At 46.4% G+C, this 26,227-nt stretch overlaps 1 protein-coding gene and 1 non-coding gene across 2 annotated transcripts in view; one reads left to right on the forward strand and one right to left on the reverse strand.

Annotated features, from left to right (window-relative positions):
* LOC144180329 (uncharacterized) overlaps nucleotides 1-25,146 on the reverse strand; it is a 63,543-nt gene extending 38,397 nt beyond the window's left edge. The window contains exon 1 of the mRNA XM_077708700.1: nucleotides 24,842-25,146. Coding sequence (XP_077564826.1) covers nucleotides 24,842-24,956 — 115 coding nt within the window. The 5' untranslated portion in view covers nucleotides 24,957-25,146. The remainder of the gene's footprint in view (nucleotides 1-24,841) is intronic.
* A 768-nt stretch (nucleotides 25,147-25,914) lies between these two features.
* Nucleotides 25,915-25,987, forward strand: Trnas-gcu (transfer RNA serine (anticodon GCU)). The gene has a single exon. It is a non-coding gene; the product is annotated as a tRNA-Ser (tRNA).
* The last annotated feature ends 240 nt before the right edge of the window (nucleotides 25,988-26,227 follow it).

Here is a 26,227-nt window from a genome sequence, read left to right on the forward strand (position 1 = left end):
AAAGGCATTCCTAAAAAATCGCACTGCACACTACAAATTCGGCATCGTCCCACTACGGCGGACAGTCGCGTTACGGCGAAGAGTGAATTGCGGCTGAGCGTCGCAGCACGGCGAAGAGTCTCACTACAGCGAAAAGTGCGTTACGGCTGAACAACGTAACACGGCGGAGAGTCTCACTACGATGAAAAGTGCGTTACGGCTGAACGTCGCAACACGGCGGAGAATCTCACTACGGCGAAAAGTGCGTTACGGCTGAACGTCGCAACACGGCAGTGAGTATCACTACGGCGAAAAGTACGTTACGGCTGAACGTCGCAACACGGTGGTGAGTCTCACTACGGCGAAAAGTGCGCTACGGCTGAACGTCGCAACACGGCGGAGAATCTCACTACGGCGAAAAGTGCGTTACGGCTGAGCGTCGCAACATGGCGGTGAGTCTCACTACGGCGAACAGTACGTTACGGCTGAACGTCGCAATTCGGCAGAACGGGGACAGTTTCAGACGTTCAGCCGTTCAAATGATCTGCAGCTAGTTTCGTTCAGCATTGTCGCAGCTGTGCGTTACGTGCAAGAGCCTGCATACATATGTTGACGTGTCTTTCCCGCATTTTCATTGTTTTCGGGCACTTGTTTTATTTTTTGTTTGTTAATTGATACCTCTCAAGCATATATTTTTCTACGTTTTTGTATTACAATAATAACCACTATGCCATCAACCCTAACCCCACGCGTAATATCCCTTAGTGGTGTTCTTCAGTGTATCTAGATTGCTGTTGTCAAATATACACCTTGTGGCAGAAGCCGCCAACGCCACAAGCCGCCAACGGAAAAAAGAGCAGTCGTTGCACGAGCAAGTGCAGCAGAGCGCAAGCATACGCGCCTGCAACGCTACTGAGCATGTCACGGCTACAGACGGCGCATCTGAGCTCACATGTATAAATGCTTGCGCGTTGTTCAATAAAGCCTCTTTTCCTTCCCAGCTGCTTGCCCAAACACATGGTGTCAGAAGTGGGGCGGCGTTTCAGTTCTGCCGCCTACTACGTTTACCAAGTTATAGCATGGAGGCGTAATCCTTGAAGCTTTCCTGGTGCACAAGCGATAACTAGAACACTCCTTCCGCCACCGAAGCCCCTTAACACGACGGGCGACTTGCTTCACAACTGGAACGTCTGGAAAAGTGAGTTCGAGCTTTCGCGACTGCAACCAAACTAAAGGAACAAGATGCAGATGTGCAAGCGGCAATGTTTCTCATGGCAATTTGGGGAAGAGGCGCGACGGGCTTTTTATACCTTCACCTTCGAAAGTGAGAAAAAAGACTTGAAAGTTTTGATGCAGAAGTTCGAAGCTCATTTCCAGCCGGCAACAAACCTAACTTTCAACGAGTTTCGTTTTGGCTCTAGAAATCAACATGAGGGCTAATCATTTACTGATTAGCTAACCGAGCTAAAAACGCTCGCGAAGAGTTGTGAATTTGAACTTGAAGAGCGACTTTTGCGCAGCAGAATAATACTGGGTATTAGGGACAAAGAGATGCAGCAAAGGCTCATCGCGGAAAACCCTTCCTTCTCCAAAACAGTTGAAATGTGCCGGGCCAGAGAGCAGAGTAAAGAACAAATCACCGAGATTCAAGCCGCAGTGGAACGATCGCCAGTTTCGTCAGAGATACACGCTATAAAAGCAGGTAGCCCACCCTGCTCGAGATGCGGCCTGGAGCAGCACAAAGCTGGAAAATGCCCCGCCATAGGCAGACAGTGCAAAAAGTGTGGTCGCCGAAACCATTTTGCGAGGATGTGTCGCTTTGCGGATGCGAAAACGTGATAACAAGGGCGCTATGTACACCAAGTGGAAGTGGCTAGTCATGAGGACGAATATTTTCTTGCAAAGCTTCAAGTTAACGCACTTTCCAGTCGTGAACAGTGGTCGGTAACCATACTTATCGAAGGCACCGCCGTCCAGTGTAATAGACACAGGGGGCGAACTGCTGTGTCATGTCAGAAGCTGTGCTGCGAACGATAACGGCTGCGCGCACGCAGAAATGTTCCGCCACACTGCACACGTTCTTCGGACACACAGAACAGGCTGCAAAGAAGATAAACCTCGCTCTCTCCTACAAAGCACAAAGCACTGAGGCAAGTTTTTTCGTGGTGCGGCCAAATGTGCCCGTTACCTTGAGCAGAGCCGTTCCTCAGCGTCTGGGCCTGATAACCCGCATAGCTACGCTCAATGCCGAAGATTCTCAAGATTGCACAAAGGGGTTTGAAGTCGTCTTTCAGGACCTGGGTCAACTTTAAGGCGTCACGTATCATATGCAACTGAAGCCCGAAGCGAGACCAACCATAAAGTCGGCCAGAAGAATCCCGGTCGCCCTTCAAGTGCCTGTGAAAGCAAAGCTCGGCGAGATGGAACGCGACGGCGTCATTGCAAAGGTAACAGAGCCTTCGTTATGGTCCAGCTACATGGTTGTAGTAGTCAAGAATGGCAAAGTGCGTATATGTTTAGATCCGTCAGATCTGAACAAAGCCATTATCAGAGAGCACTACCACCTGCCTACTTTAGAGGACATACTTCCACGTTTGCATGGTGCCAAGTACTTTTCCGCGCTGGATGCTTCATCAGGATTCTGGCAGGTTTGTCTTGACGAAGAAAGCTCTTCTTTATGCACCATGAGCATCATCAGGATTCTGGCAGGTTTGTCTTGACGAAGAAAGCTCTTCTTTATGCACCATGAGCACTCCCTATGGACGATACACGTTTTTGCGCATGCCGTTCGGCATTGCATCGGCCCCAGACGTTTTTCAGCGCGCTACGCACGAAGAAGTCGATGGTTTGACCGGCGTAGCTGTCGTCATGGACGATTTATTAGTCTGGGGAAGCTCCCGGGAAGAACATGACAAACATCTCGCTGCCTTGCTTACACGATGCCGGGAACACAACCTGAAGCTGATAAGCGCCGTCTGTAGCCGTGACATGCGCAGTAGTGTTGCAGGCGCGTATACTTGCGCTCTGCTACACAAGCATCATGCGCGTTTGCCTGAATCACCGACAAATGCCGGTCAAAGATTTCGCAAGAGCGATAAGATTGCCTGTGAGATTTTCTGTTTGAAAGATTGACTGAAAGATTAAATGATCCAGTGTTTTATCTGTCAATTTTTCGCCCATCCTGTGCCATTTGTTATCCACTCATTTGCGAAAGAATGCGAAAATAGCATGCATCACTAGAACACAAATGTTGAAAACAGTAAATAAACACTCAACAGAAAAAATCGGAACATGGATAAAACAAGAACCTAAGAAAAAATATGAGACTAAGAAGCAAGTACACTAAAAAAGGACAATGACACAATAGAAATCCATTCACAAAATCGGATATGAATGCTATAATCACAAAACAAGCAGGTAATATCGCATTTACAATTCTATCAAACCTGAAGTGTTCACCGAGCAAGTTTTTAGTTAAAACGCAAGGGAATTGGAAGATTTAAATAAAGAACCGTCTAATTCCAATACGAAATGGCGAGGAATTTAATCACTTGTTTGCCGTAGTTAGTGTGTAGACATAAAAGTAGCAAAGTCGGCGCTAAGCAAAGTGGGTTGAATTCTGATACCAACGATGTAGCCATAACGTTGGTGTAAAGGTAAAACACGAAGCTTATAGAATAATGGGGGAGATTATGCTTGCACGCGGGAGAATGTAATAATGCGTAGCACTTGTTTCTGCAGTGTTCTTAACTGTCGATGTGGGTATCGTGGGCACAAGCCCAGGAAGAAATGTAGTAATTTATGTGATTGGGGAGAAAAACTTAATACAGGGTTAGGAGTGTTTTCGAGTTGAAGTACGGCCAACTCTGATTAAACTCTGATGCCAAATAGAACTTTCTTTGACATGGAAAGTACGTGCTCATAAAATTTAAGGGAGAATCGACCATCACACACTCCCCCTCCCTCCAAACAGAAGTACTGTGGCCAAGTTCTGCCTTGTCACCTAAAAAATAAACGGAGTGGATGGCTAAAATTTCTGTTGAGGGAACTGAGAAGCAAAAAGCAAGTTTTAGGTAAGTTAAGATAATTTTTAAGGCGACGCAATTATTGGAAGGAAAACAGGTCAGTCTGTACCATTTGGATCAAGGCACAGCTATTTTGATGGCAGTTAAAGACGGTGGTGCCGTCTACATGCAGTACGCATTGAGTAAGTAAAACAGAGAGGAAGATCATTTGTGAAAATAAAAAAGAGCGATGGGCCTAAGGTCAAGCCTTGTGGAACTCCTCTATTAACTGTGACAGGGTATGATGTTGCTGCAGAATTTAAAACGGTCTGTTGCCTGATTAGTAGATGGCTTCGTATCGAAGTTATGGCAGGGCCTGTTATCCCATAACACTCAAGCTAAATGAAAAGAACGTCATAGTCCCTGGTGTCAAATGCTAGCTGTTGAAAAATCCATGAAAACGGCAGCAGCAACGTCACCGCGGTCAATGAACGATTTAATTTTGTCTGTTAGGCACACAGTCATAATGTTAGTAGATAGGACAGCACGAAAACCAAACTGAGAAAGGGGGAGCAAGCGCCTTTTTTCAAGATGGCGGGAAAGACTGGTCTCAATGAGTTTTTTTTAAAACCTTATCTGAGAAAAGAATAGATATGGGGTGGTAATTATCCATAAAACCCGCGAGACCTTTTTTGAGTACAGGAATAATGTTCGCTACTTCCAATCCCTCTAGAAATAATTCGTATTTAAAAAATAAACGCATATTTAGCTGTGACACCACCTTCATCCGTAAAAAATAAACAGGCAAAACACGCAAAAAATAAAACGAGGGCTGGAAAACAATAAAATGTTGGAAAGACACCGTCACCGAAGTAAGCGAAATGATGGGGCGGTCGTACTACCTCGTACAAATTTTCAGCGTCTCCTCCAACGCGGCAGCTTCAGACGCGAATTCGGCCACCGTTTTAAGGGGGTTGCGGACAAGGCAAGCAAAGAGTTCTTGCTTTACTCCTCGCATAAGAAATCTGTTTCTTTCTTCCGTCATTTCCGGGTCCGCACTGCGAAAAAGTCGCTTCATTTCTTCGACTAAGATCACAACTCCTTCGTTGGGGTGCTCTGTTCGAGTTTCAAGCAAAAGCGCAGCTCGCTCTTTTCTCACCACGGTAGTGAAGGTCTTAAGGAACTCGCTTTTGAATTGAGTCCAGTCTGTAAAAGAGCTCTCATGGTTCTCGAGCCAAATTCGGGCTGCATCTTCTAAGTAAAAGGTAAGTAAAAGGAGACGGGCTGGAAAGTTTCTTCATCGCCCCACCTGTCGAAGATGCGGACGCGCTCCAGCATCTCCAACCATTCTTCGGGGTTTTCAGCGGGGGCTCCATGGAACGATGGCGGTTCCCGGGGCTGCTGCAGGACGATTGGCGACGTTGCTTCTCGCACCATGATGTTGGTTGCAGCGTGAGTTCTCTTGGGCCCTTCTGGCAGAAGACCGAATTCGGGCAGTAAATCTTGCAGTCGGCGGCTGGCTCTAGTTGGACTGGCTTAGCAGCTTCCAGAGGTCGTAGGGAGCATAAAGGGTATAAATACGTCATAAAGATGTCACGAAGCATGAGATGTCACGAAGCCAAAGACGACGCAGTTGTTTTCAAGGAAAACAAGTTTATTGGAGCGAACTTGTGCTCCCCTAACAACTCAAAGAATACACAGGTGGCGAAGCAGCAGTCAACACAGTTACGTGCTCAGGCGAGCCTCGGCGAGTCGAATGCCGCGGCGTCTGCTCTGCGAGAATTTATCTTTGGGCGCGAGTGTTTCTTGAACCGCCGATTTCAACCAGAACACTGCAGATCAAAGAAGATTATTGTAGACTGTTGACCTTAGTTCGAAATGATCTCCCTGTCAAAAGAGATAACACGTGTGGCATAAAAATGAAGAATGGAACACGGGCTTCACTTGGCACACGGATAACACAGCCCGGCGCAGCCGGTTCGTGGCATTGTCGGAAAAAACAAAACATAAACAAACACAATGCATGGTTCGCGGCAATCAATATGCAGGCTATTGCACGCACCGCACAGATCATATGAACGGCTAGCTACAATGGAACTAGCTGCAGATCATATGAACGGCTGAACCACTGAAACTGTCCCCCTTCCGCCGAGTTGCGACGTTCAGCCGTAACGCACTTTTCGCCGTAGTCAGACTCTCCGCCGCGTTGCTACGCTCAGCCGCAATGCACTCTTGCCGTAATGCGACGGTCCACCGTAGTGAGATAGAACCAGAAATTCAGGGACCTCCAGTTTTCCACCTACCAACCCCATCCCCGGCTCACCCATCCCTTACCCGCTCGGAGGAACGGCTGTGGCGCCGCCTCCAAACTGAATCGCTTCCCAACCAAGCCCCTTATGTCATCTACCCGTCCGCCTACCTCTCTCCCCTCTACCCACACTGTGGCGCCAAATCCAGTGCTACACTACAAGTGAGCCTGCTCCTCTGGCCCCCACCTCCCCTTAATCTCCCCTGACCACTGGACGGAGGACCTAGGCCACTCGGACGAAAATTCTCACTGCCCAATGGTCGCCCGAGCACAAGGTGTGGTGGCGTCCCTTCGGGCCGCCACGGCAGCCCCTAAGCTAGTGGTGTAAATAAACCTTCTGTCTCTCTCACCGCAAATGCCGTGCAGAGAAATGACACCTTCTTGTAGTGACCATCATTTCCGCTTATGATGGCGCCACAAGAGGCGGTGTTGGATGTGATCTCACATTCCATAATATGCGCAGATGCAGTGGCAACCCGGTCGAATAAAGTATGCAAGAATACAGATCGCTATTAGTGCATTAACACCGCTGAAATAACTCCTCCCTTTTGCCGTATGTTTGTTCCTGTCCACCCTCATTTGCCAAACTATCCGTGTGTAAAGCCTTGGTAAAAGTGGACAGAAAGAACGGAGGAGTGAGTAGATTAGAGGAGGGAGGAAGAGACGGCAGGTACACTGGCAGCAAATTATTTAGGTAAGGAATTTTCTGAAGGAATTTTGTGTAGTTAACGATTGACCCATTAATGTGATCGAAAATTTTGGTTTTAATATGGCTTTGAACTCAGTTCGACTACATTGAAACTACTTTCTTTTTCGCCATAATTTTAGGCACGAGGGCATTGTGAATGTTTAGTGCAGAGTACTTTAGTGGCTCGCCTTGTCGTCGTAGCTCGCTCGATGGGCCCAAGTAGAGACACAGGGCGTTCCGCCGTCGCGGCGTAACGCAGAAGCTTCGAAAGCCAAGTGGTTTATATAGTCAAAAGTGTTCTAAACTCGTGAACCGCTGGCGCTTGTCATACACCTTCCCGTTGTTTAGCGCAAAGGAAGGTGCACGCACATTTGGGGCAAAATATACGTACTTAGCCCGCAGCGCCCGCGTTCATTTAGTTGGGAATGCTCGTTGGGTTGGCTTTTACGATAGTAAGCGAAAAAAAGTGGCAGAGCAACGCCGGCACGTGCGCGAGGAAAAACAAGCACAAAAAGAACAGAACTTCTGCTGGCGCAGTTTCAGGAAGGGGGCGCGCGAGCACTCCAAAGGTGGGAAATTTTAATTAAAGTGGGTGGTACCAGGGAGCGGTTTATTGAACGGCGCTACATCCCGTTATGGCGAATCACGGCTCTGCCCTTCCGGCAGCTTCCACATTGAGTGGAACGGCTTTTATTTTATTTGCTCCTCCGGCAGTCCAAAAACTCTCCTGCAGTGACCTAATTAATGAATAAAGAAATGAACAAAATAGCATTTAAAGGGAGAAAGGAAGGAACGAGAGAAGAAACAACAAAAAAAACAGGCAAACAAACAAAAATCGTTGAAGCTTGCGTACGTCCCGCAAGGCTTGCACCATAGCGAAGGTGGAGGATTACTTTCTATGTGAGTACTGAAGGACATACCACCACGCTTTGAATTAGGTTTAAAATTGTGTATTTACATGTTTCGTCGTCGCTTTTCAGAGTAGTAGTAGTAGTAGTAGTAGTAGTAGTAGTAGTAGTAGTAGTAGTAGTAGTAGTCACCGTCATATCCATCTATATCATCGTCTTCCTCATGCGTGACTGGCGGGCCCAGATCGCTTTGTCCGCAGGCTTGCACTTTGCTCCCAAGTGAAACGTGTGGGCAAGCGCAAGAACCGGCGGCAACCGGCTTTGCGAACTGGGCGTCTGTAGCGGGAGCTGCCCACTGATCTCGACCAGGGGAGGTCAGTGGAGCTGCCTTGCACTCCCCCCTGAGGCGTGGACGCACGGAAACTGTTTTCTTGGTATTTTTTTCAGTAGAATCTTTGGTGTTCTCACTGATTGCGTCTGTAACGCGGGAACACCTAGCAGGAAAGCCAACTTTTTCTGGCGGTGATGATGAATGATCGTGGGTGAAGTGAAAAAAAAAAAAAAAAAACAACGCTTCATTGGCCAGAATCAAACCTGAGTCCTTCGCGTTATGAAGCCGGCGTCTATCCGGTTTCTCCCGTGCGACATGGTCGAAACTCAGTCCAAACTCAGACGACAACGAAAGAATCCGTCACGAGCTTCACGTTCAACCATCGTTGCCGTTGGACGGAGGGGTGCATGATTTTTGCGAGCGCCACGCGCAAGCCTGGACGACGCCGGGCACTCCTCGTGAGGCGGGCGCTCACATGCGCGGTAAACAACGGGTGTAACTATGACCCAGTTTTCTGATGACTCCACACCCCGCTCAAGTTACGGCCAGCAACAACAGGTCTGCTGACCGAATGAATTATTCGCGTCAGGATTTGAGGTTGTAAGGGATCAATTGGTATCACCGTAGTTTTTGTTCGACCCGAACAACTCAGTTTTCAATCGCTTACCTTCTTTATCTGTCCCGTGGCAAGCATTTAATATTGAAGGGCTCACCTTAACCATTTCAATACAGAAGGCTGGCACGCGAAATGCTTGGAAAGTCCAAATGGAAAATATTTATCTCCTTCAAACCCTGATGACAGAATTTGCTCCTTACCTCTCAGACACTTTGGAATACCTTGTGTGCCATGTAACCAATTATCCCAGTTCCAGCTATTCCAACTTCATGGGTATATCGGTACTCTTGCCATCGATTTAGTCTCTACGAAACTGCATCAAAGAACTTTTTTAGCGTTATGTAAACTACATTAGGAAGGGGCAAGTTTATCCCCTGAGCAAGCTACCTGGACGCTGTATTTTAAAGCTGGACTTGTAAGCTGGTCACAAGGCCGCCGAGAAATTTCATTTGATGTTAAAAGGACCGTTCGCAATTCAAAAACTTATTTGTGACTAGCAGACAAGGCTAGGGCCGCCCTTCTCGCTGAAACAGCAAAGAACCATTCTAGCACTTGAAAAATACTTTCTCACGTCAGAGATTGCTTGAAAGAATAAATTAGCTCTAAGATGTAAGTAATGACGTACAGAGCAATTTTCTTTCCCAGGAGCGTATGCATTCACCGGACGTCGTTTCGGAAGCCGCTCCGCGCAACGGTTCAACATTAGTGCAAGAATAATAGGGTAGGGGACGAAATGGTGCCTAAGTGCACACTATAGGGTCCACAACGAGGAGTTTTTCGGCCTAGCGGCGAGTTTAATTGCTTGAGGAACGCAGCGCACTTTCAAAACAGCGGTGAATCCAGCAGTGCATTTATAAGTGCTGTAGCCTGCGAGTTGGCGTTTTCGTGGCGTCATCGTAAATGTTTGATACATATGTGTTGCAGAGCCTTTGGCAACGTAAAATTGTTAGGGCAGTTAAAACTTATGCTGCAATCCCTTTAGATTTTAAGAACTCTTTTGTTAAAAAAAAAAGAGGTGTGCCTTCACACGGCCTCAGGTCAACTTTAAAAAACGCCGATAAGAGCAGTGTAATGAAATGCCCTCTACTAGGCGTTCCCCCAAGCCAAGAAATAGGCTCACGCTAAACATGGAGTTCGATCACTTCAAAAAAGTTAGTTACTACTTTTTGCCTACTTCGCAAAAACACTACAGATGCAGATTTTTAATTATAAGTTGTCAGGAACGCTCCGCATGAAACAATGGTATTTTAACCTTAGATATGTAATTATAACGTGTGGTTTTACGTAACGAAGCGAACACCGGTCTATGAGTATTAGTAGTACGATGCGCACGTGATTAATTTTGTTCGTCCTACGTTCTCTAACCTTCACAAAAATTATTAGTGCATAGCGCGGAGGTGTTTTGCCTTGCTTCTATTTTATCAGAAATGCATTAGAAAGCGTAACTCATGAACTAAAGCAGCGAAGCCCTCTTTACAGTGGCCAATTTTATTCGCTCGGCAAGGTGAAGCTATTTCTAGGTTAACCGGTACCTCAATCACTACTGAAGGTAAAATTGGGAGCTATTAAGTGTTCCTCAATATACAGCAAAACTAAATCCAGTATAAAAGGAGACAGTGATGAAGGATTTTCTAAATCGCAATGACAATAAAAATGTCCCAAATAATAATTACGCGGAAGTGCCATTGCGGTACTAACAAAACCACTAGAAAATCTTGCCGGTATCTCGCAGCTAAAACATACTTTGCGGCTATGTTTAAGTATCTTTCCCGAAATACCCTAAGTGCCATTATAAGAAGCGGGGTGATCATAGCAGCGGCTGCAACACAGGTTACGTTACAGCGAAAACCAGGCTATCCCGCTACAACGGAAGAACTAAACCCCGCCTTACGATGATTGTCCCCATTCGGAGAGGTATTGAGTGTTGTACAAAATCAAAAACAAGGTTACGTATGCCCACGTGCCCGTGGAGAAGAAGTCTACGGAAAGAAAACGGCGGGATAGGCAGAAAGCGGGAACGAAGGGAGCCAAATGCGAGGGAAGGAGGGATAGAGGCAGGGCTGCGGGAGAAGGTGTCGACAGGGGGAGCCGATGGCAGCGGGTGGACGTCATGATGGGGCCTACCTTAGCCGTTGCCGAGGTCAACTCCTGTGCAGCGCCACAGAATCGGCGCTGGATACAGATCGATGCCGATACGTTATCCACCGTGGCACTGAGTGGGTCAGCGGGTGCCAGCGGACGTGTTTCGATCACGGGAATGAATGCGTTTGCTTACGAGAGGCAGGCGCTACATGTATCATGAAGCGGCCGAGCGGTGGAAATGGTGGCAGTTGTGCTCCGCATGCGCCGGTAGAACCTGCGGCAGTAGCTCCAGGATGAGCATCCATTTGGCGGACGCGTTAACGGCCCCTGTGCCCCGAGCGGCCTCGGTGGTGCGGCGTTTACCGGCCTAAATTGGCCAAACGGTGGAGCGAACACGATGGGGCGAGACCATGCAGTGGAGCGCATTTTAGATACCATTTTTCGCCGCTTGAGGAGAAATCCGCCAGAGTAAATTAGGCGTGAATTGCGCTACGGTTCTTAACAGTCATTTTAACGTTCCCTTCGGGTTTGCATTATTTTCTTTTTTTTTTTTTTTGATGGAGGCGTCGAATGAAGTATTCAAGGGCATGCTTCCACGAAGCCGGTAATTACCAGCTCTTAATACAACGCTGTTTCGATTTACCAAGTACAGTAGAATCTCTATAAACGGAAATCGCTTAAACGAAATTGCGGCTTAAACGGAACAGTGGCCTGTGAGTTGTTTGGTTTTGTACTCAGATAACGTGAAAAAAACTTTCGGTAATCGGAATTAAAATTTCCGCGTCACCGTGTAAACGGAACGGTAAATGGAACTTCTTGTGGGACCCACTGACACGAGCATCAGCTTTTTCCGGTTCCGGCTGTTTTGTTATTTTTCGTCTCGTAGGTCTCGCAAGCGTCGTCTCGTTAGTAGTCAGAAGTATTAGCGCGACGAATGCCACATCGCAGTACTTGTTGTACCCGTTCAGTCTCGATTCAAATCGCCGAGGTTATAGGACTTAGCTCCTGCCGCCTCGTTCATGCCCTCATGCTTTATTACAGCGTTGCATTTTCTAAATTCGGTGGTTTGTAAGCACTCGCGAAGTTGAGGCCTTTAATATCCATTGTTTCAATGGCGGTTCTTTCAACGGCAATTTTGCACATCTCTCTCAGTAAACGGAACTCCTTTGAATGGAAATATTTTTTTCGGACACTTGAAGTTCCGTTTATCGAGCATCTACTGCTTTGTTGGATATCACATTTTTTGTGTGAATTCGCACCCTTCAAACAAAAATAGATAAGATGGTAAGCATGAGCAACATCGAAAACAAGTAAATGGCGTGTGCTGGTGTTTTGAATGCAGCCATTGTTTCTTGAATGTGTCCGCCGTCGGATATAGTGGATGGACAATCATTTCTAGTCGTCGTACGAGAACAGTATTGTTCAACTCGTAAATCCGTGTTTCGTTTGAAAGCACGCGCACGTTGAAAGAAATATTTGTTACGCTCCTATTTCTTTGTGCGCGCTTTCCTTGAGCACGTCTAGTGTTGCTATCAAAGCATATATGGTGAGTATCAATACTAAGTGCCTCTCACACAAACAGAAGTATTCATGACACGCTCACGGAGATAATTTCAACCCAAGACACTTCCCACAGAGTTTCCCAGCCTCGAAGATAGAAAAATGTACGATACGAAGAAGCCTTTCTCGAGATTTTTGAAAAGTTTATTTATTGAAATGAGTTTTAGCCCTCGAAAATACCGCGAGATTTAGATGCCGTCATTTCTGTGTAGGCGTGAGACTATCGCCGACGCAATGTGCGAGAAAAAAGGCCATTCTGTATCAAAACGCTTCGTCGTTCCAAGTGAGATCCATCATAACTATAAAAGGGGACTACAATGCCATATAAAAAAAGTACGCAATGCCGAGTTAGTAAAATCGATGTTTCCCCAAAATAACTTCTCTTTTGCTTTTCGATTTGTCCCACTGACAAAAGAGTTACCCCCAGAAAACACATTAGTTACGTCCTGGCGCAGGAACGCTGAACATACAAGTTTAATGACACCAGCTACAAATTTTTTTGTCTACGTATACTCCAAATAGCGAGATTTTACTCGCCTTCATTACAGAAAAGAAGAAGAATTGAAAGGAAAGCACATTTGTTGCTCTCAACGCTACAGCGGCGAAACGCGGCACGTAGCGTTCTTCTCCCCAGGGCGGAATTCAATTTTATACAACGGTGGTAATTCAATGATCGATGACGCGAAGGCTTCCCTGCGGCCAATTAGAACGCCGCCTCGATGGTTCTCCGGGGCATCCTTCTTCGTTTAAGCCGTCCTGTCTTCGGCCATCGCGGCGCCGGTTCTACGCGCAGGTACGGTCGGCGCAGCCTGCCTGCAGACTCTGCTGTTTATACTTTTTCGTCTATGTGCTGGGAAGGGGACCGCATACAGGGTAAGCTTTCTCCCTCACCCAGTTTCTCTCAGTCTCTCTATTTCTCTCTCTCTCTCTTTCCCCTTCAATTTTTGTGGCCACCTCAGTTTTGCGGCACTGGGCTGTGTGGATTGAATTACAGGTAATGAGCTAATTGCAGTAACGGAATTCGCGCCAGGGGCGTACCAATGTAGCAAAACCCCATTCATCACTTGTGGTTAGTTTCCAAGTACGGAACAACACAGAGCGCTCTTTTTAAGCCTGAGCTGAAGACCGTTTTGTGCGTCGGTGTGCGTGAGAATTGCAATCGATTGACCAAAGTCGACGAGTTGTAGAAGCAGCTTTGGCGGTTGGTCAAGGGTATTGAACTATGAATTTTTTTCCTAAGCCCGCCTGTTTTATAGCCTTTTGAAGCATATATAATTACACAAATGCACCAATATACCGCATATAAACCTAAATAAAGAGGATCCTGTATTATTAAAGCGAAGCTTTCAATGGCCTATTGATGGCGTATATCGCGTCAGAAACGTCCTGCGGAAAAGACAAATTTCTCTTGCGATGGTGATGATCATGGGTGAAATGGAGAAAAATTAAAACGCTCCCCGTTGTCAGAATCGAACCTAAATCTCTCTAATTCTAAAGCGGACGTCTATACGGATGCGCCATTCCCACACGGTCGAAGAAGTTCCGATTTGGAGAGCAGTGCAAGGACGTGCAAAATTAAACAGAAAAATTATGAACCCTTCCGTCTCACAACAACGATAGATTAACGCGAAGCTTTTTTTGTGCGAAATCAAATTAACCAGGTTCAAAGACAAAGCCGCTTTGGTCGAAAGTCGAAACTACGTGCGAGTCAAAATGAAAGAGTCAAAGTCCAAACCACCTGCCAGTCATAGTCTAAACTCAGACGAAAACCCAGGAATTCCTCAGAAGAAAGCTGCGCGTTTAACCATCGCTCCCGTTCGATGCAGGAGTGCATATTTTTTTAACGCAAGCTTTGGAAACAAATAGAGAAACACCGATGAGGATGAGAACTTCGGGTAATCATTTAAACAAAATACCCCATCCTAAAAAAAATCCCTATGAGGCAAGTTGAAAAAAATAACGATGCTGACGGGCAAGTAGGATGCCAACTAAGTAACGTACCGGAAAAATTAGTAAGAAATATATGCACCGGGCATTTGAGAAAAAAATTCGCCACCCAAGTTTGTAGGGTTGCGAGTTCTTGCTAAACGTAAGCGACAAAACTCGTTCGCCTAGGGAAGGATATTTAAGGATGGCTTATAGTGAAGTTCAGGACTTTCATTTATTTTCGGCGAAATAGGCAAAACAAAAAAACTCTGGAATCTACAGATTAGTTCTTTGCGGGGAAAAAGTAATACCCGAGCGTCTGGGGAAACCTACATTTAACGAAACATTAAAAACGTGACGCTTACTGCCAACTGACGAAATGGTGTAGGGATTGGCAGATGGAAGTAAATGTGCCCAAAACTAACGCCATAACATTTACCAAAACTAGCGCGTCTGAGCCCCGTCACTATTTTCTCAATAGTATGCCTGTACAAACCGTAACCATGGTAAAATACTTGGGGGTCCACATAACGTCTGATCTAACCTGGAATCACCATATCGATACAATAACCAGCAAAGCTTCTAAATCACTCGGATTCATTAGGCGAAATCTGCATTCAGCTAACACATCCACAAAGCTTCTGGCCTACCAAACACTTGTTCGATCAAAGATTGAATATGCAGCGCTAATCTGGAACCCCCATCAGTCGTATCTCGTAAATAAACTTGAGGCACTCCAAAATAAAGCTGCCCGATTCATTCTCAGGAACTACTCACGAACATCAAGTATAACAGAAATGAAACAATCCCTGAACTTACCACCTCTACAACAACGCCGGCTTTATAGTCTTTTATCGGTTTTTCATAGGCTATACCACAGCCAGTCTTCTTTCGCTGCCTCGCACATAAGACCCGCTGGTCGCGTTTTTCCCCGTTTAGATCATGCATTCAAAGTTCAACCAATATTCGCGCGTACCAACCTATTTTTCTTTTCGCCACTCTTACTTGCTATTCGTCACTGGAATCAGCTCCCAGGTAACATCGTCACCCTCAGTAATCACGACTCATTTATCAAAGAGTTGCAGTTATTCCTCAATGTATAAATCATTTTTCAGTGTTTGTGTCATTTTTGAACCTCTTAGATTGGTTCAATGTTCGATGTTTGTGTTATTTTGAACCTGGGTCATTTTTTAACCCTCGCATTTTAGGGATTGGATAACTGTTGTGCGCCTTTTGTGTACCCTTTTTTTTGAAAATATGCATTTCGACATGAATGTATTTGTATTCGCATTTTTTTGGGTGTTGCTGTTTTTAATGTTGCAATGTGTTCTTTTTTTCATTGCGACCCCTATGTAACGCCCGTAAGGGCCTTTAGGGTAAATGAATAAATACGAGATGTAACGCTAATAAAAGACATCTATGATAACCGAGCTGTACGGAGTAAATTCGCATTTTCTTCATTAATGGGCTGTAAAGGAAAATAGCGACACTTATTTTGTGCACACATTCATGAAGCTGCTCAGTGTTATCCCACATGCGTAATTAGTAGTTTTGAAGAGAAAAATATTAAAACCCACATATCGAATGGGGCTCAGCTGAAGTAAAGAAAAACTGCGGTTCAGCGGATGGCACTGAAGACATCCCAGATTTCTTTCTAAAGCGGAAGAAATAAAGGACAAAAAAAGCTGGACGTTCGTTAGGGTTCAGGCCTTCTTTCGTAACGGTCGCTTAGCGTTCCATTCTTTCGGACGTTAGCCGTTATCATCAAAATGGCCATATCTCCATCCTCTCTTTCTTTAAATTTTGTCAGGAAATCGCTTTTCGCTGCCGGAGTCGGTGCCAGTACAGCGATTGTATCTGGTAATTGGAAACTCTGTCCAAAAGAGATGATGAACAACGTTATTGGTTTCTTCATACAACCAAAAAAATAAACTGTCGGGATGCAAGAAAATAAATTACGTTTGAAGCAGCCAATAATGAAGATATTCTGATTCAATCATGCAACCGCATTTCACGTGATTTTTTGTGCTTTAGAAACATCCGTTGCAAGTTATAGAATTGCAGAAATTCACTCTATCGGTCGTGGCTTTTTTTAGTGAGTGCGGACAAGCAACAACAATAGAGAACAAGAGCTTTTGTTCCTTTTGATAAAGCTGATTGCATTTATTCACTATCGCGTGTCTTTGTTGAAATGGCTAGACTGTATTCTCGTCTGATAGGTGTCAAACGTGCCAGTATAGTTCGCATTTGAGGTCTTCGTGTATTTGTTTTCTCCGAGTCTGGCCGTCCGCCGAGGTGTCTCTCTGGCTAAGGCGCTGTGCCGCTGAGCCCGTGTTTACCGACACCTCCTCGGTACGGTCTTAGTGCTTACAGCGCAGTTATTGCCAAACTTCCCCTGCCTGGTAGTGCAGAATGAACGTTTATACTCTGCGTTTCGTGCTCCAAACCATTTGATGCCTGAAATTACTTTCAACATCTGCTGAGAGGTTTCTTTGTTTAGATTGAATTTTTGTTAGGTATAAGGAAAGTGCATTGGTACGCATCCGTACCATATTTATTCCGTTCGAATAAAGTTGCGCTACATATATGTACCATTTTCTTGTCTGAGACGGCAGCATGAAATCATATAAAAAATGCTAACAATTTCCTCATGACACCATGAACGTCATTATTTATTTAGTATGCGTTACAAACAAAGAAAAATTGGCACGAATTCCGGAGTCTGGATTGTTGAGTAAATGCTTAAACAACTCAGCTGTACACCAGTCCCCTTGAAGTCAGCTTTATTACTACACACCCATGAATGGCTGAGTAGAATGTTTTTCTGGAGCCTATAAAGTCTGACACTAGAATTGGAATGCCGTAGTGCCTTTTACGAAATACCTCCATGAGACTCTATGTATACGTAAACAAGGCTATATATCATGTTCCTTTAAATCGGCTTCACTTTATACTCAAGTACAGCCGGTAAAAGGCTTGTCTATAACACAGCGTTCGTACTCTCAGCCCTATCCTGCCCCGCCGGAGCGGGATTTGAATAAAACTACTGCGGAATTCTGAAGTCTTAGCCCTTCGCTTTTGCCTCCGATATGTTTGGAACGAGTATGTTTCGCCAGTTTTTTTATGTTGCTGGTTGAAGTTGAAATCGCTGTTATAGACAAGCGTTTTACCGGCTGTACTTGCTAAGAACACGTTTTTCTAGGAGTACTATAAGGGGTCGTGAAAACTTGAGTGCCCCATTGGTCTTATATTGAATTCTTTCATAACACAAACTCCACAAAAAAAAACCCTTAGAGTCGGCTTCACTACGATACACAAATACATTACACGGGAGACGTTTTTCGAAAAGAGTCGAGGTCCTACATAAGAACACAGTATAAGGGCCCCAGAAGTTATAATAAATACCTCCATAAAACCCTATGCATCCTTACAAAGCGCTATACACCGAGCCCCTTTGAAGCCGGCTTCAGTTTAATGCACAAATGCAATAAGGGAAGAAATTAATTCCGGTGGTTTAGAAGAGCTTGACGCATCCCTATGGAAAAGGATCGCTATAAAGAGTTATGGACTGAGCACACTCTAATTTAGGCGACACTAAAATGCACCATAGTGCACTGTCAAAAGGTTATTTTAAGGGCAGTGTAGAATAAGAGGTTTGATATCAATGTATGGGGGCCCGAGCGCCTTTTATTATCACAATTTCTCTATAGTTGGTCGTTTTTTGATGTTTTTTCGATGGTCAATACAATACGGCGATTGTGAAGCATTAGGCGTTACAGGTGTAGTGATGGTTTTTCTCCCGCTGTGCTTCATAAAGACTTACCCTACCATCAAGAATTAGCAACGTATTCGATCAGAAAAATGACACGCCTAGCACGTTCTATCTCAGCCGTCTCAAATAACAACTTCAAGAATACCGAAGCTGGTCGCTAGCTGTTTCTCATTTTCGCATCGGTCGGAGCAAGAAACAAGAGTGACAAAAGTTTAGAATGGAAAAGAAAGGAGGCGAAAATAATCGCGCACAAGCGGTAATAGTGATAGGAGTAGAGTCACAATGGCAGTGGGGGCGATGAAGGGAAAACAGGATTCCGAAACGGCACGAGTGAGCGCGCATTTAGGACCGTGTGTCGGGTCAGGGCTGGCAATTTCTTTCTCGTTGCGTAGGAACAAGTGTAAAAAAGAAAACAAAAAAAAAACTGGGCGAAATGAGGCAGCGCATTCTCGCGCTGTCTGCAGCTTCGACTGTGCGTAATAGAGAACACGGGCGACGGAACAAGGTAGCGGACGGGAGGGAAAACGGATTGAGAGGAAGCGATGAGGACGAGGGAGAAGCAAAGGGGAACGTGGTGACGCTTTACAAACGTTGTTCTTACGGAACGGCAGAAAATGAGTGAGAGAGAGAGAGAGAGAGAGAGAGAGAGAGAGAGAGAGAGAGAGAGAGAGATGGGGTGTAATCAAGATTGGAAAACACGTTAGTAACACGGAAAGACCAGTGACAAAGGGTAATTGGACAGAAAGGGGCGGTGCTTTCTGGAGATTACGAGTGAGAGAAATGAAGAACAGGATGCGGAAGAGGCAGGTTCTCTCGACGAGTGGGGAAGGAGGAAAAGTTTGCCTGGTCGCGGGGGAGAGGAATTACAGATGATGATTGGAGGGAGCCAGTCGGTTTCCCGAGAGCCTGCCGCGCGTGAGAGCCGCTATGGAATAACGGTTTCCCGTTATACGACGGAACCCGCTGCCCGCATACAGCTGCCTGAGCAGGAACAGCAGCTCGTCGACGGGGTAACTTGTCTTTGTCTAAGTGGCCAAGGGAGTGAGCTTCCTATCACTGAGTGGAGCCTAGTTCCAGCTGCAATTCCGGACTTCTGTAGGAATATCTTGCCTCGGCGGCTGCAGAAGGCTTGTATGCGCGCAAGAGCGAATAAACTGCGTGTCTTCGCGAGGTTTTTTTTTTTATTATATTACCTGTTTGTGTTTTTGTTTGTATTTACCTCTCCTGACGACCGTGTTTCTACCTCGATGCTGTATTTCCTTTTATGCTAGAAACATGTGCTTCGCCATCGACTGAGAAAGCAATCGCCGCGATCGTGAGGAACCCGTGTGATTTCGGTTGGCTCGGCGAGATTGGCTTCGGCAGCGGGTTTTCCTGACGTATATCTTACCCCGGACATAAATGGTTTTCTCCCTCTTTCTATAGATTGGACAGCTCGCTCTGCGCCTTAACATTCTGATGCGGGCGCTCGACATTCTGGATACTGACTATATTTACCCAAGCACACTGAAAGGGCCTGCGGCTCGAACGGGAACTGATAGATGAAGAGCGGTTGTACCAAGTCGGTCTAGCTGCTGTAATTCATGCTCAATATAGGCTGTTGCGTGCTTCATATTGATTGGAAGATTGTGTGGGCCGGGCGTTTTACTACGTCTAGATCAGTAAATTGCTCCAGTTAAGACGGCACGACGGTGGCGCCAGCTGCCTGCGAGTGCCAAGTCATTTGCTCGCTTTATTATTATTGAGTAATTTTCACAAGCTTTGGGCTAATTACAAGTTTTTTTCACGTGTTATAATTTAGCCTAAATGAGTGAACAATGCAAAGAGTGCAAAAAGTTAAACCACGATAACCCCACCTCCCCTTTCTACTAGCTGTATTGTTTTGACTCTGTGAAACATTTTTCTCGGAAATGTCACCTGAACTTTCTTTCAGAAGGATTCCCGCAGGCCGCAGAGACTAAAAACACGGTGTTCGACAAAGTCCTTGCCACCTCACACACATCTCTGGCATAAAACATTGCCTAGTACGTAATCAGCGCCTAGCGTAAGTTGCATAAATAAAACTAACAGCCGGAAATTGTTCAATCAGAAAACAGCTACGTCGAAACAGCGTAAACAATAAAAAGATGGATGCGAATAACAAGGACAGAAACGGTAGCGTCTGAATTTATTCGCTTCCTTATTCGATAACTTTTTTGTCCTTTGGAATTTTTATTTGGTTGCTCGCTCATGTATTTGTCACTGTAGTGGCCGAGGAGAATTTTGTGAGAGAAAACACTGCTAAAGCAACGCGTAGGTCTGTGTTCTCCGGAGTGGGCCCTAAGAAGGGGCGGGCAAAAAATCGGCATTATTGACAAGACCCCCGCCCCCGCTACCCCTGCCTCTTCCGCCCTAACTATTCCATTTTTGAACTAGGGCTTCTAATCATGCCAGACGTTTTAATGTATTTCCTCAGTGAAAAGCCTAATATCCACATAGAAAGACGTGTGTCAATGTATATTTGCCTTTCATAGTTTCGGCACGTTCACTTGCGACGCGGGGAGTTGGGTGGTTGCTTGTTGCGCCTATTTTTATAGCTTTCTTCTTTTATATTGGCAAACAATGTCTTTCAGTGCGAGTTAATAATGGTGTCGCATTACGGGGGGCTAACGTGGGCGTGTACTGGCCGAGGTAACACGTCGTTAGGATTTCCTTTGTGTCATCTGCACTGTCGACAAAGAAAGCTGCATAGCACGCACCCAGGTAAAAAGAAAAAAAAAGAAAAACCTGCTGTTGTGCAAGTAGGGTAGTATCTGACTCTGTATGAAGCCTAAAATTCATGCCCAGCTGGCAAAAACGTTTTGAGTCAGTTCGCGCTGTTCAGACCAACGTGACACCTGATCCCCATGCCACCAGAACTTATTACGCGTCCGGCAACTACAAGACGTGTGTAGACCGGGTACAACGATGTGGCAGAACGCAACAGAGTTGGAATTTCCACGCGTATTTGCACGCGCAAAGAGGCGTGTGTGGTTCGCGAGCCTCTGTTTTCCCACCTATATCGTCGTTTTTATTTTTCCACTGGAAGCAGGTTTATTTTTTTTTTTTTACGGTGAGACAAAGCTTGAAACGAACCACGCTTGTAAGGAAGAAGAGAATAGTGCTAGGCGGCAAAGCTGCCAAAAATCTCCCTCCGTTCACGCATTTGCCGACGATTAGCCGAAATGCGGTGCACGTACTATCGGCTTCGGTGGCCCGACACGAGACTTCGTGAGCTCGAATCTGGAGGTTCTGATCGCACCTGCGCAATCTCGCCGCACGTTACATGCGAACCACGGATTTCGGGTGTGCGTGTCGAATACGCGGTGCTTCAAGCAGGTAATAGCCATCTTACCTTAGGACCTTACGACCGCACAATGTCCGTCCGCGTCCGTGCGCATAGCATTTACAATCGCAAACAATCACGCAGGCACCGGTAGGATTCGAGCATGTGTCGGTAGACCAGACAGAGTTGGTGTCGGTCGTCTCACCCATTGGGCTACGAGCGTGAGTTAGTACCCGAGAGTCAAACGGCTTACCCCCTCGCCTGTAATGGTGAGGAGTACCTTAGGACCTCCAAATGTCCGTCCGCGTCCATCCCGTGCGCACACCACCATCAAGCGAAGATCAAGCGAAATTCGACTTGAGCCGTGAATTGCGGTTTCATTTAGGGAATAATCACGGTGCGACTCACGGCTCAAGTCGAATGACGGTCGGGGCGCAAATAGGGTGTCACTCGGGGCGCAACTTGGATGTCATTTCGGGTCCCCGTACTCCGCACCCTCGCCATCATCCACGGAGTGGAGTTGCTGCCATTTTTTGCACCCGTCTTTGTTTTTACACCAACATAGCGCTTACCTTTTCAAAGCGCAGGTGTTTGGCCATCATTTATGGTGATACCGACTGCGCGACCAAAAACTCGCTGGGCCGATTCTCCCAGTTACACCTCTGAATTACCTGCTAGAACGCGCCTTTTTCCAAACCGCTGGAGCGCCTCCCTAGAGCACACGTGCTACCGTGACAGCGGGTGTTGGGTATAACGACCCTCCTTGCTGGTGCCAACGTTCGTTTTTTTCCTTCCGCCCTCGCTCCCTTGCTTTCCTCCCGGAGGCGTGCTCGCTGTAGGGAAGGCAGTAGTCCTCTCCCGAGTCCTTCGTTCAAGATTTAACTCGCATTTTTTTCTTTTAGAAATAAAACAGGAAAATCAAGAAGGACACCCTAGAAGGAGGCTGGAAGGAAGGAAGGAAGGAGGCAGCCGCCACGGCCGCGTCACCAGTGTTAGCTGGTGAAGCCTCAGGCACTGAGCTACTAAAATAATAAACAAAATGGTCATTCATTGTTGTTTCCTCGTCAACATTCATTGGAATGCTGAAGCTGTGGAAATCAAGAGAGAAGAATTTTGACCTCTATTAAGGCCGTTTTCGTTGTGCGTACAGTGCGTAGTGCGTTCGTTGTGCGTAGCTGCACTTGAGGGCTAATCGGACACGTTACGTGTTTTATGAATAAGCAAACTAAATATTGCATGCTCTTTCTTGCGCGAAAGCACGCAAGCAGCAATATTTAAAACATCGCTAGTCATAAATTGTGGCATACTTTTAGAGGATGACTTCAGAGAGCCGTAATGAGCTGTGACGCGTCTGATTGCTTGACACTCGTTACGAATAGGATAATCCTTCATCGGGTTCGTCACTAGAGCATAACCTGCCACGCGAAAGCCCTGTCAAACAAGTGTTTTCCGGTAGCCTGCAGTCGGTAACTTAGCAGTTCGAGGAAAAAAGGGGAGATGAATTAGGAATCGTTCGTATACCACGCAAAAGTAGGCGAACAGTTTACACACGACTTATATTTGTTTTTATGCTGCCTTGTCGTTTCTGGATAAGGAACTGCACAGAAATTATCCGAATTGTTTACTAATTTGCAAACATGCGTACGGTCTTTTTTGTTTCACCAATCACATATTTTCTTGGTGGCATTAAAGGAACGCGTGACAGCGCGTCCGAACCTTTCAAAACGATCGTATCAACTTATCCGGAACCCTACCTCTACTTCTCCCTTTCCCGAGACGAAGCTGCTTATCAAGTCGCGGTAGCTCGTTTTTCCTTGCTTTCCATATTTTACAGCCTGAAAGTGGTGGTGGCGACGTCATCACTTTTTACCGAGGCTAATGGTATCACTATTACATTGTCGTGAAATGTACCAATCAGTTATTACCATTTTTTTTTTCGCACCCGGCAGCTTCACAGATGGCTTTTCTGCATGCCTACCCTTAATGCCGGAAAGTAGGCTTTCAAGTTGGCCTGACGAGCATATGTAGTCTTTTCTGTGGTCATTGCCCTTTATCCCTCGCACATTATGGAACTACCTATCATCATGTTTTGGACTAATACAATGAATGATCGTCTTCGCTTCCCCAATTACGTATTTTGGTGAGGATGCACAAGGCGGAACATTTTTCGCTTCATTAACGCATACTCCTACGCTACTCCTCCTAAAATTATGCCGCGTCAACGTTGTCCAACGGAGAGAATCAATGTGCGACAAAATAGAATACCGTTACGGAGTTGAAAACTGATAGTACCTTAGCTTGTACGCATTCCTTGGGAACATGCTCGACATTACATTAGAACAAGTGTGTTCTTTTATTTTCTTATTGCGATCGAACAGTATGATTGAAGGTAATAGACTTAACTTCTACAATTTGATTACATTAAGTGCTTAGATTGCTATAGTTTAATCGAACCGCTTGCTGCAATATGGAAGCGGGAAATGGGTATGGGGCGAGCAATTCCGTGCAGTTCACACAAATCTAATTGTTATTCAGGCAACCGATGTATTAAAACCGAAGTAATGTAGATTTTGGGATTCAGAGAAAATACCTTAACGTCACCCATGCATTCTTTATTTTACCGAGCCTCATGTTCAAATTGTAAATGTAGCGCGGTCGGGCATACTGTGTTTGTAAGTTGGGATATAAGCCGAATATTGCTAACGTAAAGTTTCGAAAGAACGCCCACTCAGATTACAGAGTTGTCAAGTGAAAAATACGAGATGGGCGAACTGCTGGGTCAGGAGTGAAAAATAACAATAGCTGGACAGGTTGTGTCTCTTTTGTACAAAATCGAGACCTTGACGGTGTTCGCGGATGCGGGAAGTTTTCTTGGGGGAGCTCCTCGGGCTTTCCAAGTCGTCTAAGCTAGCGCGATTTTACGGTTTGGCCGATGTTTGGGGTCTTTCAGTAAATTGAAAATTTCACCCCGAAAGGGGGGAGGGCGATGTTTCTGGGGAGGGCGTTCTCTCGGAACTTTACCCTAGTTGATTCATTGCTAGAGGGAAGTGTTGTGCGCTGAGTATACGAAAGATCGCTTATGTATACCGAGCGAGAACATGACAGAATTTAGCTCTGACGGACAAGCTGTAAGCATTCCTCACGGATGCTTTTAAAATGAAAGTTTTAAAGGGCGTAGACCGCAATTCAGCACCGTCATGGTGGAGTTTTCTACTGACAGCACCACAAACCGCGCAGGTCTTTCAAATTACACGTCGATACCACCGCCCTTAATTTAGCGCCGAATTGTGCGCGTGAGCAGCTACCGCCGCGAGCATGCACACAGATACTCGTTCATGCAATGCACCGCCTCTGCAGCGTGTCGATCCTGGGCCACAAAGGGTCGCGCGTGACCGCGTCAGCAGCGCATCGGTTGGTTCTCACCTGACACGGCAGCGGCCAAGAGTACGAGCAGGGCGACCCGCGTACGGCGTCTTCCGAGTTGGTTGCCAGAGGCACAGTCGCAGTGGCGCGCGGTGCACAACTCCCACAACTCCATGGCCGGGACGTTGCCTCCATGGACACGGCTAGCGCCGGTCCGCGATCACTGGCAGCGGCGACCCGTGGCCCGCTCGTAGGGCTCGTCAGACTGGGCCGAAGCCCGAAAGCACCCTAAGCCGGCTTCGATCCGTCGTACTCGTGTGGCACGCTCGTCGCGGTGCACGGGTCCGGGGCCGAGTGAGGGATCGCGGTGGAGGGCCGAGCGCCGCTGCCGCGCTGCCTCGAGCGCCCTCTTTCCTGACTACGAGAATCGCGGCGTGGCAGAGAGGGAGGCCAAACCCGAGGCTTTTCGCGCCGCAGACCCGAAGTCTAGCGCCGGGTTTGGGCCCGCCGTCCTCCCTTACACGGCGAACTCTGTCCCTTCACCCCCGTGTTCTTTTTCTATGCCGGTATTTGCTCTTCTGTCACAAGGCGTGGCGTCGCGGAATTGGAGGTTGGGCTCCTGGATGGGTGGCTAGCGGTTTGTTCTGGTATCCTTTACGTACCAGAGGAGCGCAATTGTGCTTTTCCGCAATCACAAACAGGAATTACTTGTCACAATTCTACTGTTTGCGGGGGAAGTGATGGCCTGATCAATAAAGTCGCCAGCCTACATCGGAACATTGAGCCATGGGAAATGGGAAAATGTGAAAATGAGGGACTCCGTGGAATAAGACAGAAAATAAGGTTTGGCAGTCAAGAAAACCTCGGAAACCCCTCATTTTCCCATTTTCTGATTCGCTACATGCTTAGCGAGGGCCTCTGTTCTGGCAGTATTGGTGCCAAAGGGAGCTTAAGCAGGTTCAACGCTGGTCGACCACTCTCGACATGTCGTAGACACTCGAGTCACGGCCCGGGGGTTAAAAAGAAGGTCCCCTTCACCCCGAGTAGTCCGAGTGGCGCTGGCTACCACCCCCAAGTGCAGGAAACAAAAATACCTTAACATAAATACCCGAGAAAGTGCTGGGGAAACAGCACCGCCGGTAGCGTAGTGGTTATCGCACCAGACCGCTATTCTGGAGGTCGTGGGTTCGGATCCCACCCGGCGGGCATTTTTGCACCACTTTCTTTTCGACTCAAAAAATTCTTCATCTCTTTCTATGACCCACCACAACCTCCCCTTTGCTTTCCGAGGTTTTCTTGACTGCCAACCCTTATTTTCTGCCTATATATATATATATATATATATATATATATATATATAGTAGAAATTCTGCATTGCTTTAAAGAACATGCGTACTATTCAAGCAAGTGGCTGATGGATAGCTTGTTATTTAGGCGTCACACTTG

This window comes from Haemaphysalis longicornis, unplaced genomic scaffold, assembly GCF_048455015.1.
Source record: "Haemaphysalis longicornis isolate Haplotype H1 unplaced genomic scaffold, Haemaphysalis longicornis Haplotype H1 scaffold_4, whole genome shotgun sequence".
NCBI lineage: Eukaryota > Metazoa > Arthropoda > Arachnida > Ixodida > Ixodidae > Haemaphysalis > Haemaphysalis longicornis.